General features: G+C 37.4%; 1 protein-coding gene across 3 annotated transcripts in view; it reads left to right on the forward strand.

Annotated features, from left to right (window-relative positions):
* The window catches only part of ARHGEF28 (Rho guanine nucleotide exchange factor 28), a 257,148-nt gene that overhangs the window by 190,063 nt on the left and 48,648 nt on the right, over window positions 1-18,437 (forward strand). For all 3 annotated transcript variants that reach the window (XM_064376046.1, XM_064376048.1, XM_064376049.1), the window contains 7 exons: window positions 951-1,091; window positions 3,850-4,097; window positions 7,173-7,295; window positions 8,490-8,607; window positions 10,835-11,089; window positions 12,603-12,679; window positions 17,542-17,720. In XM_064376046.1, the coding sequence (XP_064232116.1) occupies window positions 951-1,091; window positions 3,850-4,097; window positions 7,173-7,295; window positions 8,490-8,607; window positions 10,835-11,089; window positions 12,603-12,679; window positions 17,542-17,720 (1,141 nt within the window). The remainder of the gene's footprint in view (window positions 1-950; window positions 1,092-3,849; window positions 4,098-7,172; window positions 7,296-8,489; window positions 8,608-10,834; window positions 11,090-12,602; window positions 12,680-17,541; window positions 17,721-18,437) is intronic.

Below are 18,437 nucleotides of genomic sequence, written 5' to 3' on the forward strand. Positions count from 1 at the left end.
CTCACCCCCTCAGCTAATTTTTGTATTGTTTGTAGAGATGGGGTTTCACCATGTTGGCCAGGCTTGTCTTGAATTCCAGACCTCAGGTGAGCCAACCACCTCAGCCTCCCAAAATGCTAGTATTACAGGATAAGCCACTGTGCCCAGCCTTTAAAGCATTTTTTTAAAGCATACTTTGCAGGGCAAGACTTAATCTAGGAAATTGGTTTTTGTATCCAAGCTGCACCAGGTAAGAAGGAAAACAAAATGGAAAGAGAGTAGTGACAAGAGAGAGCAGTGGACTCTGCCCCAGGAAAGTGTTTTATTTTAATCTTAAGTCTTTAAATTCTTTGTCATCTCATCTTTACTGTTCTGAGCTGGAACCTCTCTAATGAGTACCATTTGAGTAAATAGGGTTTAGTTTTCTTGAGGAGTATGTGTGTGGGGGGAGGGCTGTATGTATGTGTGTTTTTTTTTAATTCTATTAGAAAAATCTGCACTCATTTGTGACTCAAGTACTTACACGCTACTTTGCGTCTTAGCAAGTCAAGAGCAAATCAAATGGATGAGTACACAATTCAGATTTTAGTAAACAGTGCAAAATAACCCGGGGCAGAAGAAATTGGTGTGTTCAAGATTCTGTAGACATATTATGGAGTCTGAAGGTTACCAAAAATAAAACTAACATAGAGCAGGCCAAAAGAAGCAAAAGAATCTTCAGATGTCTCTTTTCCTCCATATAAACAATATTTTAAATATCTGATTCTTCTTTGCTTTCATGAAAGCTGTCTTGATTTGGACCATTTCATCAGTCCAGTTTTAAGGTGTTTCACTTCATGTTAATATGTTTTGGTTTAGCAGTTTCCACGTTCATCGCAGATTTACGTAGTGTGAGGAATCCGTAGACTTACAAAGGTGTATTTGTGCTGCGTTACTGTACTTCTGGCTTTTCTTTTCTAAACACACATTAGATGTTATGGATTCTTCTCTGTGGAGTGACCTCAGCAGTGATGCCCAGGAGTTTGAAGCAGAATCTTGGAGTCTTGTGGTGGAACCCTCATTTTGTAATAGACAGGAGAAAGATGTCATCAAAAGACAGGATGTCATTTTTGGTAAGCATTTCAAATGTGCTCTTTGAGTTGAAGCAGTGTGGTACCAAGAAAAGAACATGGAATTTGCAACTATACAGAGTTAGGTAAAATTCCAGTTCTATCATTTTCCATTTACCTGATCGCAGACAAATTACGTAAATCACCTGGACCTTAGTTTCTCTTCTTATATTATCTGTAAAATGAGGATAATATTAAAAGTACAAAAACCGCAATCAGTTTTGCATTAACGTAATCATACTCAGGTTTTAAATATTGTTGTGAGACTGAAATGAGGCATAATATGTACCTGACACAGAGCAAATGTTATTTCCCATATCCCTTTCAAGTTTATTTAGATTTGGCATCTACTCTTCCCTCTTTTATGTAAGAATTGCAGTGAACCTTCACATATTTTAATGTAGGGCTATTGCAAATGGCCCTACATTTTGGCTGCATACACCAGTCATTCAGAGAGAGCAGCTGCAGTGCAAGTTGCTGCACCTGGGTTTGGGCAGTGTTTGACTCTGTACTCCAGTCCTCAGTACAGAATTCAGCTGTGGTGAGATTGTATTTCCTCATGCTGTTTGGGAGGAAGGCATTCTGGATTAGGGAAAGTTAAACTGTAGACTAGGAACAAAATGAAACTTTGAAAAATTTCAAGTACAAAGTAGATGCCAAAATGCGGTTCCAAGAAGATACCCTACTTTAAAGATCAGACTGGCTCTTTTCACTACTCCTGTGTATGCAAATATGGGCCCCAAAGTCCCTGGGCAGTGAGGATACCTTGTCACCTGCGTCAGGTGGTGGTTAGGCACATCTGGTGAGATGGTGTACGAGGGTGCTTAGAAATCTGCCAAGAGCTGTGTAGGTAGGTGTGAGTTACTTAGTATTTCTTAAGCAATTTATATTCTACTGTCAGTTTTCTTAATTTGCCTCTCAATTTCATGTTATTGAAAATAATCTAATCCATTGGGATGAATTATTACGTGGACTTTTGTGTCAGAAGGGCTTGCGTTCCAGGGCAAGTCCTTTACCCTCTCTTCCTGACTGTTTGCTTTTTAAAGATGACGAAAATCATTCCTATTTTCTGGGTCATAATGTATTAATGGGTTAAAGGATTAAATGAATTGATATAGGTAAGTGCTTAGCATGGAATAGGCACTAAAAACATGATAGGAAATAATTCAAAGTGAGTGGATTTTCAATTATAGAAATGTTTATTTTTGATAAGACATTAAAGCTATGTTTAGACTTCTGACTCTCCATGGCTGATATTTAAGGTTCTTTCCCAAAACTTGCAGTAAGTTTGGAAATACTAATTAATGTACAACTAGTACTTTTGGTGCACCTGTAAATTGTGAGTTGTTATTTTCTCTCCTGATGCATTTTTAAAATTGAGGTATAATTCACCTCAAAATTCACTTCTTTAGAAGTACACAATCTAGTAGTTTTTAGTATATTCACGAAGTTGTATAGCCATCAGGTACTGTATAATTTCAGAGCATCTTCATCACTTCCAAAATCCTGTACATGTAACCAGTCACTCCCCATTTCCCCTTTCTGCCAGCCTCTGGCGAACACTAATCTACTTTCTGTCTCTACAGATTTGCCTATTTTAGACATTTTACATGAATGGTACAATATGTGGTCTTTTGTGGCTGGCTTTTGTCACTTAGCATAGTGTTTTCAAGGTTCATCCTAGTTGTAATATGTATGGGTATACCATTCCTTTTTATGGATGACTAATTTACTATTTTGTTTATCTAATCATCAATTGATAGGTTTTTCCACTTTTGGGCTCATACAGTAGCTTTATGTTTAATCACTTGAGGAACTGCCAGACTGTTTTCTAAAGCAGCTATACCATTTTGCATTCCCACCAGCAATGCACGAGGTTTCCAGTTTCTCCACATGCTCACCAACACTTGTTTATTGCTTTTTATTATAATTATTCTAATGTGTGTGAAGTGATGTCTCATTCTGGTTTTGATTTGTATTTCCCCAACAGCTAATTATGTTGAGCATCTTTTCATGTGCTTATTGGTCATTTGTATATCCTTTTGGAGAAACATCTCTTCAAAGCCTTTGACCATTTTTGAATTGGGTTATTTATTTATATTGTTGAGTTAAAAGAATTTTTAAAAAAAAGTATATTCTAGATACAAGTTCCTTATCAGATAATTATTTACAAATATTTTCTACCATTCTGTGGGTTGTCTTTCCCGTTTCTTGATGGTGTCCTTTGATTGATTGTGATGCATTGTTTTCCCCTGGAGGAGAAAGTGGAATTTTGGAGACAGATTCTGCAATAGAAAGGACCAATGGTTGTCTGCCCTGAAGAACTTTATTTAGTTCCATTCAATTCACCAAATTAATTGTGCTCTTGCTTGATGCAAAAACCAAACAAAGAAAGGAAGAAAGAAAACCAACAAAGTTGTATTTTATAGAGCTTTTTCAGGTGGGAATAAGACCTAGTTCCTATCTGAAGGTATCTAAAGATGCTAGCTAGTTATATTACTGAGTTTCAGATACATTAGACTCTTGTATATTGAACTTGACATATATATCCTCTTTAATATCTGGTAAAAAGTAAATGGCTTAATATTTTAGGCTGAATGAAATGTTTAATGCTGACTTTTACATTGGAATAAATATTCTTGATATTCTTAAACATTTCTTTTATTTGTGTAACATATAGTGTTGAGTTATTAATTTATTTTAATAGAGATACTTGCTTTTCAAAGCTTGTTTACTGCATATTTGTGCTCACACATTTCAGAGCTAATGCAAACAGAGATGCATCACATCCAGACCCTGTTCATCATGTCTGAGATCTTCAGGAAAGGCATGAAAGAGGAGCTGCAGCTCGATCACAGCACCGTGGATAAAATTTTCCCCTGTTTAGATGAGTTGCTTGAAATCCACAGGCATTTCTTCTACAGTATGAAGGAGCGAAGGCAGGAGTCCTGTGCTGGCAGTGACAGAAATTTTGTGATCGACCGAATTGGAGATATTCTGGTACAACAGGTAAGAAAAGCTTAAAGACCTTGACCTTTATGACGTAAGTGAGATTTGAATCAGAATCTGCCATCTCATCAACAAGAGTAAAAAATATGATATTTTGAGACATTCATAGTGACATTCTGAGGATGTGTTTACCATCATTAGATTGTAAGTCCCAGTAAGGTAGGGATTCTTGTCTGTTTGATTACTGCTATATTTCAGCACCTGTAACAGTGCTTGATACTGTAAATATTTGTTGAATCAATGGGCCACTTCACTTAGGTAAAAAAAAAAAAAAAATCAGGAATTCACCTGAATGTCACATCTTACAGTGGTCTGCAGCACTTGGAAGGGAAGGGAACTCCATCTGTAGTTGCTTTAGCATGGCTTTCCCGAGGTAGATGCTAGCATGCCATCTTCTCCAAAAGTACTATTTTTTGAAGCTGTTTCACCCTGTCATATATAGCAATGGAGGTCAGCTGGTCATCTGTATGCTTAAAATGGGGGAGTTATGCTGAGTAGTGTTCCATGGTATTGATGTATTACAGTTTGTTTAATCATTCACTTATTGAAGGATATCTTCTTGTTCCCAGTTTTTAGCTGCTATAAATAAAGCTGCTGTGAACACTCACATGCAGATTATGGTGTAAACCTAAACTTTCATTTTTCTGGGATAAATGCCCAGGAATGCGATTTCTGGATTGTATGTTCAGTTTTGTAAGAAACTGCTAAATGTTTTCCAGAGTGGTTGTACCATTTTGCATTCTCATCAACACTGTGCAAGTAATCCAGTTTCTCTACATTTGATGTTGTCAGATGTAGCATTTGATGTTGTCACTATTTTTAACCTGGCTATTTTAAGAGGTATAAAGCAATATCTCATTATGAGTCAAGTTGCACTTCCATCATGGCTAATGATATTAAATATCTTTTCATGTGCTTATTTGTCATCTACATATCCCTTTCAGTGAAATTTCTGTTTATGTTTTTGCTCATTTTCTAATTAGATTATTCTCTTACTGTTGAATATTGAGGTTTGTTTACATATTCTAGACATTAGTTCTTGTCAGATATGTGATTGACAAACACTTTCTGTAAATCTGTAACTTGTCTTCTCATTTTCTAATTTTGATGAAGTCTAGTCTATTAGTTTTTCCTTTTTTTCCCATGATAAAACATTTTGCTTTCTTTTTACAACCCCCTAATTTTTCCTTTTAAGAATTGTGCTATTGGTTTCAAGTTTAAGGATTCTTTGTCTAGCCCTAGGTCTCCAACATTTTCTCCTATTTTTAAAAAAGAATTTATAGTTTTGGCCAGGCTTGGTGGCTCACACCTGTAATCCTGAGGCCAAGGTGGATGGATCAGTTGAGCTCAGGAGTTTGAGATTAGTCTTGGCAACATGATGAATCCCCATCTCTACAGAAAATACAAAAATTAGCTAGGCATGGTGGTGTGCACCTGTAGTCCCAGCTACTTGTTGGGACTAAGGTGGGCAGATCGCTTGAGCCTGGGAGGTTGAGGTTGCAGTGAGCCAAGATCATATCACTGCACTCCAGCCTGGGCATCAGAAGTAGCACTCTGTCTCAAAAGACAAACAAGTTTTACAGTTTCATGTTTTACATTGAAGTATGTGTTGCATTTTGAGTTATTTTTTGTGCAGGTTATGGGAGTAGGTTATGAAACTTAGTAGGTTGACTTTTTTTTTTCGTCTATGAATGTCCAGTTGCTTCAGAGCCATTTGTTGAAAAGGCTATCCTTCCTCTAATTGCTTTTGCACTTATGTCAAAAATCATGTGGGCATCTGCGTTACTATTTGTTTCACTGATCTGTGGGTATATCTTTCTATAGTCTTAATAACTGTAGCTATATAATCTTAAAATTAGAAGACTAAGTCCTTCCACTTTATTATTTTTTCCAAAATTGTTTTAACTAGTCTAGTTTCTTTGCCTTTTCATATAAATTCTATAATAGTCTTATCTATATTTTAAGAAAGCATACTGGAATTTTGTTAAGAATTGCATTAAAATTGTATATCAATTTGAAGAAAATTGACATCTTTACTATCTTGAGTCTTCCAATCCATGAACATAGTATAGCACTTCATTTATTTAGATTTTTGCTATCTTTCACTGGCGTTGTATAGTTTTTACTGTATGAGTCGTGTATGTATTTTGTTAGATTTGTACCCAGGTAATTGTTTTTCAATGGTTGTAAGTGGTTTAAGAATTATCTTTCGAGACTTATTGGCCCCAAGCATTCATATAAGCAAAGATGAAAAGACCAGAGGTAGTGATGTAAATTTTAAATACTTTTAAGAGGGTGGATGTGTTCTGGTTTCCATTATAGTGCTCTTCAATGTGGACATGTGCATGTAGGGCCATCATAGTCTAAAAAAATGATAATCAAGTCATTCAGCTAGTTCTCTTCACACCACCTTATGATTCTAAGTTGATTCCTATGTGGATTTTCTACAGATGTTTTTCTACAGGTAAGGCTTATTGAAACATCCAGTCCATATCTTCATTTCTCTTCATTAGCTAATAAACAGGCATTCTGATTCTGGTTATTCACTGGTCTCTTTCATCTTGGCTGATGATAGCCTGCCCTTGATCCACTTGTAATGTGTGAACAAAAAATCAAATTTTCTACTGAAGGCTGTCTGTGGACATGGTCATTAGCCAGTGTAAATGCCAAATGACTGGTTTTTTTGAGGGTGGCCCAGACCTTCCTGGAGCCCCCCAAATGTTGCCATATACTTTTCTTTCAATCTATACAAGTATTAAAACTATAAATTGAAATGACAGATTTGTATTAAAAATAGGAAAAGAATAAAATACATCAAATGTTTCTCATTTGGCTATTTGATAGTTATATTAGTTCAATATAATATGATCACATTATGTTGACCCCTTACCACTCAACAGCTTTCTTTTATTAGTTTAAAAAATGTCTGAGGAGAGAAGTGATAATGTTCAGAAATTCTACAGTGTTTATTCTTTATTTGCAAATACTGTTCTGAAATAGATGAACATTGCATATTTTTTTGTGTTTAGAATTTACTAAATTTACAAACCATTATTGAAATGTTATTCTTCCCAGTTTTCAGAAGAAAATGCAAGTAAAATGAAGAAAATATATGGAGAATTCTGTAGCCATCATAAAGAAGCTGTTAACCTCTTTAAAGAACTCCAGCAAAATAAAAAGTTTCAGAATTTTATTAAGGCAAGTATTTTAAAACTTTATTACAAAGTGATAAATCGGCATAGAGAAATAGTTTATTCTTGTTTCTTAATGATTAAAACAAATTTCATAGCTAAGAACTGCTTTTCAGGGGAAGAAGGAGGAAAGTAGAAGGTTCATGGCAAAGGTGGAAAGTCTCTTTTTCTGTGTTAGTAAAATATTCCCCCAAATCATTTTCTGTTGTATCTTATACTTGGGAGATGATGTCTTCCAATCTTCTGAGAATATTTGTAATGTATTGGGACGGTTTCATGCTCTGACAAGTTATATGTCAGAAAAATCAAAGTAAAAATAAACACAGAATCTACTCCACTTCTACTGAATTAGCTTGAAGCAAATTCATGACATCACATAATTTCATCTGTAATATTTTTCTCCAGATGAAAAAGTTAAAAATTACAATGACATTATTATACAAATAAATTAACAGTAATTTTTGATATCTTAAAATTTCACTGATTATCTCAAAAAATTGGATTGCTTAAATCAGGATCTGAACAAGATTCACATATTGTATGTGGTATATCTCTTAAATCTCTTTTAATTTGAATGTTATCCCACCCATTTTTTACTTCTTCTGATTTATTTGTTGAAGAAATTTGTCCTATGAAGTTTTCTGGATTCTAAATTTTTATCTGCCATGTTAAGAATGCTACCAGATTCTCCTCCCTTTTTTTCCCACATAAATGTATGTTGAGGACTTGAATACTATGAGAAATACTTTGATATTTTTAGAAAAAAAGTTGTTCTGATTAGAGGGAACTCTAAGTGTTATAATGAATAACAACAAATGTGGAGGAAGACCTGTTGGGAAAACAAATGGTAAACTGCAAACTCATGTTCAAAATCTAACTTTGATTTCTGATTATTTTTGAAAAACTTTTGCTATTCATAAATCGAGGCACTTAGAAGTATTGGAATTTCTTACTTTAAAAATTAACTATAAATACATCAGAGTAACTTGAAACTTATTAAAATCTTGGAGAGTTGGGGTATTGAAATTTATGACAAAGTATACAATTTAAATTAGTAATAATGTATTTTTTAACTGATAATGAAAATGTTAAGTCTGCATAAAATTGTACTGTTGAAGATTCTTTGTAATTTTAGGTTCACACTTGAAAAGTAAATACAGGTAGCATTTGTATATATAAAATATATATATATATTTTTAAGCTCCGAAATAGTAATCTTTTGGCTCGCCGCCGAGGAATTCCAGAATGCATTCTGTTGGTCACTCAGCGTATTACAAAATACCCTGTCTTGGTGGAAAGGATATTGCAGTACACAAAGGGTAAGTTGTGACTTCTGGGATAAACATTTGCCCCTCTTATTAGTTTTAAACGTAGCTGAGGTGTTCTAAACAGCCACAAATGTTTGTGGTCTCTGATTCATAAAGAGTTTCACAATAGAGAAACTGTTAAAGCCTTAGAATTTGGCTAGCCTTAGAATTCATGTTTAGACATTATCTTTTATAATGTGGCATGGATAATAGTCTGAATTTCTACAGGTAACCCAAACCAAGCTGGCTTCTTCTTACTTTGAACCTGTCTTTCCTCTCTATATTTTCCCCACTGCTTGGCTTTCTTAATACCCCCTCTTCCTTATTTTCCTATCACCTTCACAACAGTCTGATGAAAGTGCTATTGATCCTATCACCAAATGTCAAAAAAAAGTTAAAAATTACAATGACATTATTATACACATAACAATATTTTTGATATCTTAAAATTTCACTGATTATCTCATAAAATTGGACTGCTTAAATCAGGATCTGAACAAGATTCACATATTGTATGTGGTAGTTATATCTCTTAAATGTCTTTTAATTTGAATGTTATCCTACCCCTTTTTTACTTCTTCTGATTCATTTGTTGAAGAAATTTGTCCCATGGAGTTTTCTGGATTCTAAATTTTTATCTGCCATGTTAAGAATGCTACCAGATTCTCCTCCCTTTTTTTCCCACATAAATGTGTGTTGAGGACTTGAATACTATGAGAAGCAATCAGTTATTAAGTTGAGAAGGATTATAAAAAGGATCTAATTTTGAACCTGTCAATTCATCAAGTTCCAGGGAATAACATATGGGCATCTTTTAAGAAGCTATTATTGCACATGGCTGGTCTGTAAGCTCCTTGTGGGATCTATAAGACCTGTGTCTGTCTGCTTTACAGCTAGATCTTCAATGTCTAGTTCAATGGCTGGTACAGAATAGATGATCAATAAATAAAAACACATAAATGCCACGAATGAATAAATAAAATTGTCTTATCTTCAAGCTAGTGTATTGATCTTGAGTAAAGATTATTATTAGGGTGGTAGTGTGTTATGTTAAAAAGGGCTTGCGTTTGGAATTTTGTAAACTTGCATTGCCATTGTATATATTCAGCTCTGTCACTCCTTCATTGGGCAAATTATTAGCGAGCTTCAATTATCTCCACTACAAAATGACTTGAAACATTACCTTTCAGTTTGTTGCCTCAATAAACATCAACTAGGTGGTCTTTATCACCAAATATATTTTTATTTGGAGTTTCAGGAGGCTGCTCAAGAAACTTCTTCAGATTATTTTCACAAGATAATCTAGAGATAAGATCAGGTTAGCCAGTATTTTAAAGAATAACAACTGAAATCAATGATTATTTGCTCTTGGTATGAGCATGGCTGATTTATCCATTAGGCACAGCACTTAGGTACTATGAAAATATTTTAATTTCTTTTACCATCAGAAGAAAAAAATAAAATTTTAGGTCAAAGAAAATGGTTTAATTATACTAGTAATATATTCATATTTATGCTAATGTAGTTATAAAATATAATTTTGAATATTAATTTTATGGAGGAAGAGATCAAGGAATATAAATGATTCCGAGGCTTCTTCACATCACCCCTGTGGCTCTGTTTCTGAGAGGATGCTGACTTGGCCCCACAGCTGGCTTATGTTTTAAGAAACTTGGCATAGGGATTACTGATTACCAATGTCTGGGAAGGTGAAAGGAAGGCCTAAGTTAGTATATAACATCTTTCCTGCCCTAGGGAGAAGGTCAGACCCATTCCTAGGACTCAGACATCTTACTGTCAGCTGAAGCACATTTAATAATGCAAATTTTTCATAATAAAATATTTTAACTTTTTTTGGTGGGGGGAGGTATAGAGTAATAGTATAAAATTTATTTATTTATTTTTTTGAGACAGAGTCACCCTCTGTCTCGTAAGCTGTAGTGCGGTGGTGCAATCTCGGCTTCCCACAACCTCTACCTCCCAGGCTCAAACTATCCTCCCATCACAACCTCTCGAGTAGCTGGGACAAAAGGCACATACCACCATGCCTGGCTAATTTTTGTATCATTTTTGGTAGAGACAGGGTTTCACTGTGTTGCCAAGGCAAGGGATTTAAGATTAATCCGGCAGTTTTTATTGTTTGGATGATATATTTAACTATATTTTAAAACTAAAGAAAGTTTTCCTCCTTAGTACTCTGGTTTATTGTATAGTATTTTTTGTTTCTTTTTCCATGCAGAAAGAACTGAAGAACATAAAGACTTATGCAAAGCTCTTTGCTTAATTAAAGACATGATTGCAACAGTGGATTTAAAAGTCAACGAATATGAGAAAAACCAAAAATGGCTTGAGATCCTAAATAAGATTGAAAACAAAACGTACACAAAGCTCAAAAATGGACATGTATTTAGGAAGCAGGCACTGATAAGTGAAGAAAGGACTCTGTTATATGATGGCCTTGTTTACTGGAAAACTGCTACAGGTCGTTTCAAAGGTAATGTGGCTCTACCAGACCAGTTTCTCCTTTCATACATGTTATTCATTTAACACAGGACAGATTTTCAAAAGAAAAACAGTTCAGAATTGCAGGCACACATGTGCGAACTCCGGGTCAGTTGAAAGACAGATTTGTGAGTTTCAATAGGCAAATTTGGTCAATGTTACAAATCTTTGGTGGGAATTTGCTGCCCCAAGGTAAAGCCTTTATACATATTTTATGAGTTTGCAAGTTTGTGATGTCTGAAATCAAAGGAACTGAGAGTTCTGCTAATTGTTGACACAGAAAATTTGTTCTGGTAACTGTGGTGTGTTGAAAGCAAGGCAGTATACCGACACACCTAGGGTCTGTTGCATGTCAACACAGCCTAGGGCTGTCAGACCATGGAGGGAAGAAATAAAAAGAACTCTGAATGTGTCATCTTTGTTACTGACTAATAGAATGCATCCACACACCTGCTGACACTGATTTAAGCTCTTCCTCAGTGCTACTGTTTGCTAATTGGCACAAACTTGACTCTGTTCATCTGGATAGAGTCCAGAGCAGATAATTCCATTTTTTAAGGACTCCTTATGTAGCTATCACACTGCTTAACCCAGGCTTTCTCACCCTGGCCACACACTAGAATCACCTCTGGAACTTAAAAAAATTATAGATGCTCATGTCTCCTCCCAGAAATTCTGATTTTATTATTGTGGGGATGAAGCCAAAGCCCATGGAATGTTCGAAGACCTCCCAGGCGAGTCCACTGTGCAGCCAGGGCTAAGAACTACTAACAGCTCATCTTCATAACATCCGTAGGTTCCATAGGTAAGCAATGAGAGGAAGAGGTTGTTAAATTCTAGCTACTCAAAAATGATTTCCCATTGGAAGATGATCAAGCTTTGATGGAGATTACCACTAATATCTGAAATGGGATTTGTTGATCAACAACTAGCAATGTTGTATTGAAAAAATATTAACCACAACCTGTAGATCCTGTTGCCCTAAGTCATTTGTTCCTTATCTGTTTAGTAGAATCAGTTTAGTAACTTTTGTGTTGGACTATTCACTGGATGTAATGAAGATGAGTTCTTGTGAACAATTTGTAAGGGACGTATGGAATCCTAAACCTTGCTCAGATCTAGATGAAATAAAACAGCAGGCATATATACTTTGAGGTAGAAGCTGCCCCTTTACATTTTTAATTCAGTACTTTTCCTGCCAAAGGTAAGCGTTTGCTTCCTTTTGTTAAAACTTCCTTTTTGATGAATATTTTTCTTCTGTTTTGAAAGTGACTACATTAAACTTTGCTGGAAATTTACTATACTACAGCTATGCACACAAACATGCACACTTAAAGACAGCTTTCTACTAAGTTATCAATAGCAGATATCCTTGGCTTTCATAATACAGGTTTTTTTTAAAATAAACGTTTCATAATTAGAGTAAATCTTAGTCTTTTTATTTTTATTAAGTTTATTTGAACTATGGTTTGCTTCATTAATACTAGTAATTTTTTTCTTTAAAGATATCCTAGCTCTCCTTCTAACTGATGTGCTGCTCTTTTTACAAGAAAAAGACCAGAAATACATCTTTGCAGCTGTTGTAAGTATATGATCATGTGATACATTTAAAAAATAGGATTGATCACACATTTTCTTGAAAAATGCCTGAAATTCCTAGTGAAATAAAACAGTCACAGGAGAGTATATGCTTCTGTTATGTTTCCATTATTATTTGTGGTTGCAATATAGAGAGACGAAGCATTTTGTTGGGTTAAATTAGCATGGTAAGTGTTGCTTCATCACAACCGGGGCTGGTACGTAGCTGGTTCAGCAGTTCAGTCAAGTGTGAGAATATTGCAGTACTTCAGTAGTGGTTGGTGAACAGGCACTGCCCTGAGCCTCCCAAATGTCCCCATGTCATCTACCCCCTTTGTCTTTCCTGTAGACTCCCCTTTGCCCTGCCCCTTCGGCCCCAAACCCCCTTCCCTTAGATCCAGCAACTAAAATGAGAATGCTGAGCACAGCCAATCTCTTCCAGCACCCGACTTTCTCCATGCCCATGGCCCTGCTCTCCCACTTACTAACCCTGTGACTGCTGTCGTGTGTCTTCCACCAGATAAGGGATCACCATCCTGTTGCCTCATGTTTACAGAAGATTCTTTCTTATTTTTACTATAATGGCTTCTAAAGACTAATAATGTTTGTATAACACTATCTTTGTAATGTGTTAATCTAATTGCTAGTACATAGACTTAGACTAACGATAAAACTAGTATTTTGTGACATTTTGTACATGGCATCTGGTTGGTCCAAATGACTTAGAGAAGGAAGATGTCACAGTTAACTCCTTGTTAGCATCAGGGAGCATCAGGCCCCATTAGAGGAAATAATCCAAGACATACTACCAATATGGGCAGTGCGTGGTGGCTTCCTAAAATGCTAGTGTTTATCCTCCACCAAATGGTAGGATATTTGGGTGCCATTAGCAGATACCATTAATTCCAAACAATTTTAGCAAATTCAGAGCTTAATATGGCTTCTGTTGTGTTGCTCAGAGAAAACAAAGAGGCATGTCTATGGGATTCTGGGGAAGAGGCTGGAGCCGCACATCATCTGCCTTTCTGTGCTCGGCAGGCTGGCTTGAGAGACTTCTTCGTCCTGTTCAGCATGTTGCCTTTCATCAACACAATGATGCTGAGTTGTATGAAGGTCAATGATGTTTTCACAGAGCTATTCTAGAGGATAATAAGAGACCTTAAAGAAATCCCTATGTTCCCAATCAATTTGAACTGTATTACAAATTTCATGAAAACCTGCTGGTTTGTCCAGTGGCCTCTCTATGCTGTTATCTGAGATGCTCAGAGATTCTCTGAAAGAACATAGAGAAAATAAATGGGAAGGTGGGGACCATTTTGTTAATGTATAGGATGGTGAGGGCCATGTAGGAAGAGGAAACAAATTCACATCTTTATAGAAAGCAATGCTTCTTTAAAACCAAAGACCTAAGAGAGAAGCAAATTCTGCTTCTTGGATGGTATTACCGAACAGATGTCCTGCTGATTGATCATGAAGTAGATATAAAGACAACTCCCGTGTTTTTTAGGACGACATAGCATATGGATTCAGATCCTGTAATGCTCAACTTAGACCGTGACTTGAAATATGACTCTTTCCCTCTTGTCTCATATGACCTCCTGAGGCATTATCTGTGCTACCCATAAACCACATTTACCATTAAGTGGGATATTAGGAATGCAATCCACCAAATGCCGGAATAAAGACAGTTACAACCTGGCTCTTCTTGGTGGAGTGTGTTTCGCTATAGACAACTGTAAAATGTTACTGATACTGTTTCTTAAAGATGTTAACCTGGCCTGTAGCTGCATTCATAAATAACAGCTAAGCCCTTGGTGGTATCAGAGAGCAAAAGAGAAAGCCTCATTTTATCCTCGAAGAGTCAAGTGCACCCTACTGTTGAAACACTCCGGAGTTACATCTATCTGGCAACAGCCCATGTGTTATAAATACCTTATAGTTAACATTGTAAGGAATTGAAGCATTTGGCTAGGGGTATACAGATATCTGGATTTCCTAGTTCCCATCCTAGTATTTTAGAAAGTCATCCTCATGTTAGTACGGGTGAGATCCTCCACTCCTTGTGCCGTTTAGAAAAAAACTTCTTCCCTAGATGCTTGTCTTGCTGCATGTTATAGAAGACATGATGAAGTTGGAAATAGACAGAAGATAAGCAGCTGAAAATGGCAAGAGGATGGAGTAGTGTGTCCCTGCAAGAAAGCTTTGCTTTGTTTTTGTTTTCATACTCAGCTGGAAACTGAGGTAGAACTCAAACCTACAAAATGTATAAGAAAAAGTAGATGTGTTCACTAAGTCTTGGAATACTAAGTGTAGGAGGAATCTCTTGAACATCAAAGAAGGCAAATTCAAAAGGAACAAATAACCAAGACACAGTGAACCTGTGAACCTGCAAGCTGAAGCTCAAAATAGGAAGCAGCCATAATGTCTCTTTATCACGGTGGAATCCCTGGATAATGGAATTAGCACACAACGGATACGGTTTAGCAATATGGCTAAGCATAGCAGCTCCTTCTACATCACAGGTCTTCAACTCCTAATGCCTATAGGGATTGGATGGAAATGTGAACGAGTGAACATGACAGGGTCAGAAGCGAGGAGACAGTAGAAAGTGGTAGGGACTGTGGTGAAAAGTGAGTCCATGTCCTGTCTCAGAGACAGCAGAGATTACTTGGCTATAGCCAGTGTTTTAAAATAAGAATATGGGCCCAGAATTGCCAATCTTCTGCTTTCCCCAAGAACCCAGAAATCTAAAGCTTTTAAAAAGTGGAATCCCCTAGTGTTTAAAGGTTGAGAACTTAGTTTTAAATTTTGTTTGTTAAATGCTGTGGCACAATTAAAACATTCCTGCAGGCTGGGTTAGGCCTTTGCATCAGCAGTGTTTGATATCTACCTCCAAAGCAGACATGCTACTTCCGTTCCTGGAGAGTTAATTTGAATTGTTCCTCTCCAGTGTTTGTGCGTGGTTAGTATGAATACCAATGGACAGGTCCCTCTGCCCCTGGTCTGATGGTGATGTGATGAATGCTGCTTTTCTTGCACTCACCTGTTCTTCACTTTGCAAAGGTCTTACCTGCCACCTCCCCTCCCCTGCAACACTAACCAACTGGTTCAAATAATTTCACTCTTGCTCATGTCTTAAGCAAGTAAACCTACTCAGCCTTTTTACGTACAGAGGCCGTCTACCTTGTCAGCTGAGGAAGCTAAAACTGCACATTGGATCAAGGAAACAGATAAGGTCTTGGGAGTAGATCCATAATAGAATAAGCCAGATTTTCAATACTCCAAGGATCTCCCTAATTAGAGAGGGCAGTATTCAACCAACTCTGCCACAGGGCTGCTTTTGCCTCCATTTTCAGAGGCTGAGCACAGGGCTGCACAGACCAGAGGTCTTGTCCCATCATATATTTCTCTCATGCTAGTCTGAGAAGCATGGGGTGAGGAGGTACCCTGGGTCACCATGGCACACAGCGTCAGATGTGGCCAAGCTGTATGGTGCTGGGAAAGCCAACAAGCCAGCACCAAGGAGTCGCAGGGAGGGGAGAGTGGCATGTTCTGGATAAAGGCGTCGCTCAGTCCATGATGGTGAAGCAAAACCACACATTGCAACCAGCTCCGTAAACAGTGGTGGAAGCCACAGACCAAAGAAGATTCTTCGTATTATCCCCCAAACTGCTCATCTTGAAGGCATTCTTTTGGCCATTCTTTCAACCACATCTACCTACCAAGCATCATCAGTGTGCTATTCCTCTTTGAGTCCCCAGTGCTTAGAAAGGGACATTGGAGGATCACAGTAGATGTTGGTAGAAGAGGTGGTTTAATTATGGTGTAAATGCCAATTTTGGACTTTCTTCCTATTACCTTCTGGTGGACTTATGTAAAACTAGTTCCACCAACATTTATTGAGTGCTTCCTCTACGAAAGGCTATGTGCTAGGCATATGAAGATGAATTATACCCTTTCCCGCCCACCAAGGGCTCATTTGCTTGGTGAGAAGAGGCATTTACAGGCAGAACTTGTAGACATTCTGTTGCTGTGACCCACATGACAGGAGCAGAAAGGATTGGTTACGCTGGGGAATTGAAGGCCTTGCCACTTATACATCATATCTGTCACTTTTATAGTCCATGGGCTGGGCTTCTGTTCCGTCACCTTATTGTTGAAACAGTATTGCAAGTCCAGTGGACTTTTTAGGACCTCCATCCTTCTCAATCTTTGTGACATTTGATATAGTTTCTCATCTCATGCCCTGTTAGATAAATTTCTCCTCCCTTAACTATGACATTTGATATTTTTCTTCTCTGATTGTTCTTTTAAAAAGTTTCATTTTTAAACCACCAATTCCTTTTTTTTTTTTTTTTTTGAGACAGAGTCCCACTCTGTTGCCCAAGCTGGAGTGCACTCACTGCAACCTCCACCTCCCAGGTTCAAGCAATTCTCGTGCCTCAGCCTCTCAAGTAGCTGGGACTATAGGTGCATTCCACCACACCTGGCTAATTTTTGTATTTTTAGTAGAGTTTTGCCACATTTAGTACAGTTTCACCACATTGGCCAGGTTGGTCTTGAACTCCTGACCTCAAGTGATTCACCTGCCTTGGCCTCCCAAAGTGCTGGGATTACAGGTGTGAACCGTCACACCTGGCCTAAACCAATTCTTAAGGACAAACATTCCCATAAATCCTCTTTTTCCATCCTCTCTTCTCCATACCGTCTCCATTGGAGATCATATCAATTTCTACAGCTCTTTTGAAAAGACTGGAAGTGGAGAAAGGTATACTTAATACTGTTGCTTCCTTTAGTTCATGTTTTATGAGAGTCTTACTTTAGCTGGGATGCTGTTTCATCTGCTCACCTTCCTATTTTATGTAGGATCAGAAGCCATCAGTTATTTCCCTTCAAAAGCTTATTGCTAGAGAAGTTGCTAATGAGGAGAGAGGAATGTTTCTGATCAGTGCTTCGTCTGCTGGTCCTGAGATGTATGAAATTCACACCAATTCCAAGGAGGAACGCAATAACTGGATGAGACGGATCCAGCAGGCTGTAGAAAGGTAACATTTCCTTCCATCCGTAATCTATGGAACAGACTTGCTCAGTTGGGGAAAACATTCTAACCATGTCTTCCTGCATGAAAACTTTGCCTCTGCCAGAATGGTCTGCTCCCTGCCCCCTGCACCTGCCTGCGATAGTCCCCCATCTGCAGCTTTCTCCTCCGCGCCTCCCTGCATGTAATGCCTGCACCTCCCTCTGCCCGTCTGCGCCCTGCTGGGCTTTGATGCAGCTCGGGCCTCCCCTCTTCCATGAGGACCTCTTCAGTCCTGGTAATCTCTTCTTTACCTGAAATTCTTTAACACCTTCTCACTAAAGCATTTACTCGATGCTTCTTATAGACTGCCTTGTAGCTATTATCTTTTTTATGTACATATATGTGGGCTTAATTAGATTGGAAGCTCCTTGAGGGCAGGGGTCATGTCTTATGTTTCTCTGTGTGCCTAGTGCTGAGAAATCATTCAATAAATGTTTCTGAATTGTTGGATCTAAGTATTCTAAGTCAATTTATTCCTCATTACTTGTTCAAGGACACTTTTAATAACTGGGAGCACAAGGGTGGGGGTGATCATTCTCAATAGTAATTTGATTAGTTAGATCCTGAAGTTATATAAAATTTCTCTACCTCCACTGCACCCCATCTGATCTGGCACCCCACTTCTATCCCCTACAATCCTTATACTTTATTGCCATTATGGGTGTATGTGTGTGAGTGTGTA

This window comes from Aotus nancymaae, unplaced genomic scaffold (assembly GCF_030222135.1).
Source record: "Aotus nancymaae isolate 86718 unplaced genomic scaffold, 86718_ANA_hifiasm-v0.15.2.pri h1tg000014l, whole genome shotgun sequence".
Lineage (NCBI taxonomy): Eukaryota > Metazoa > Chordata > Mammalia > Primates > Aotidae > Aotus > Aotus nancymaae.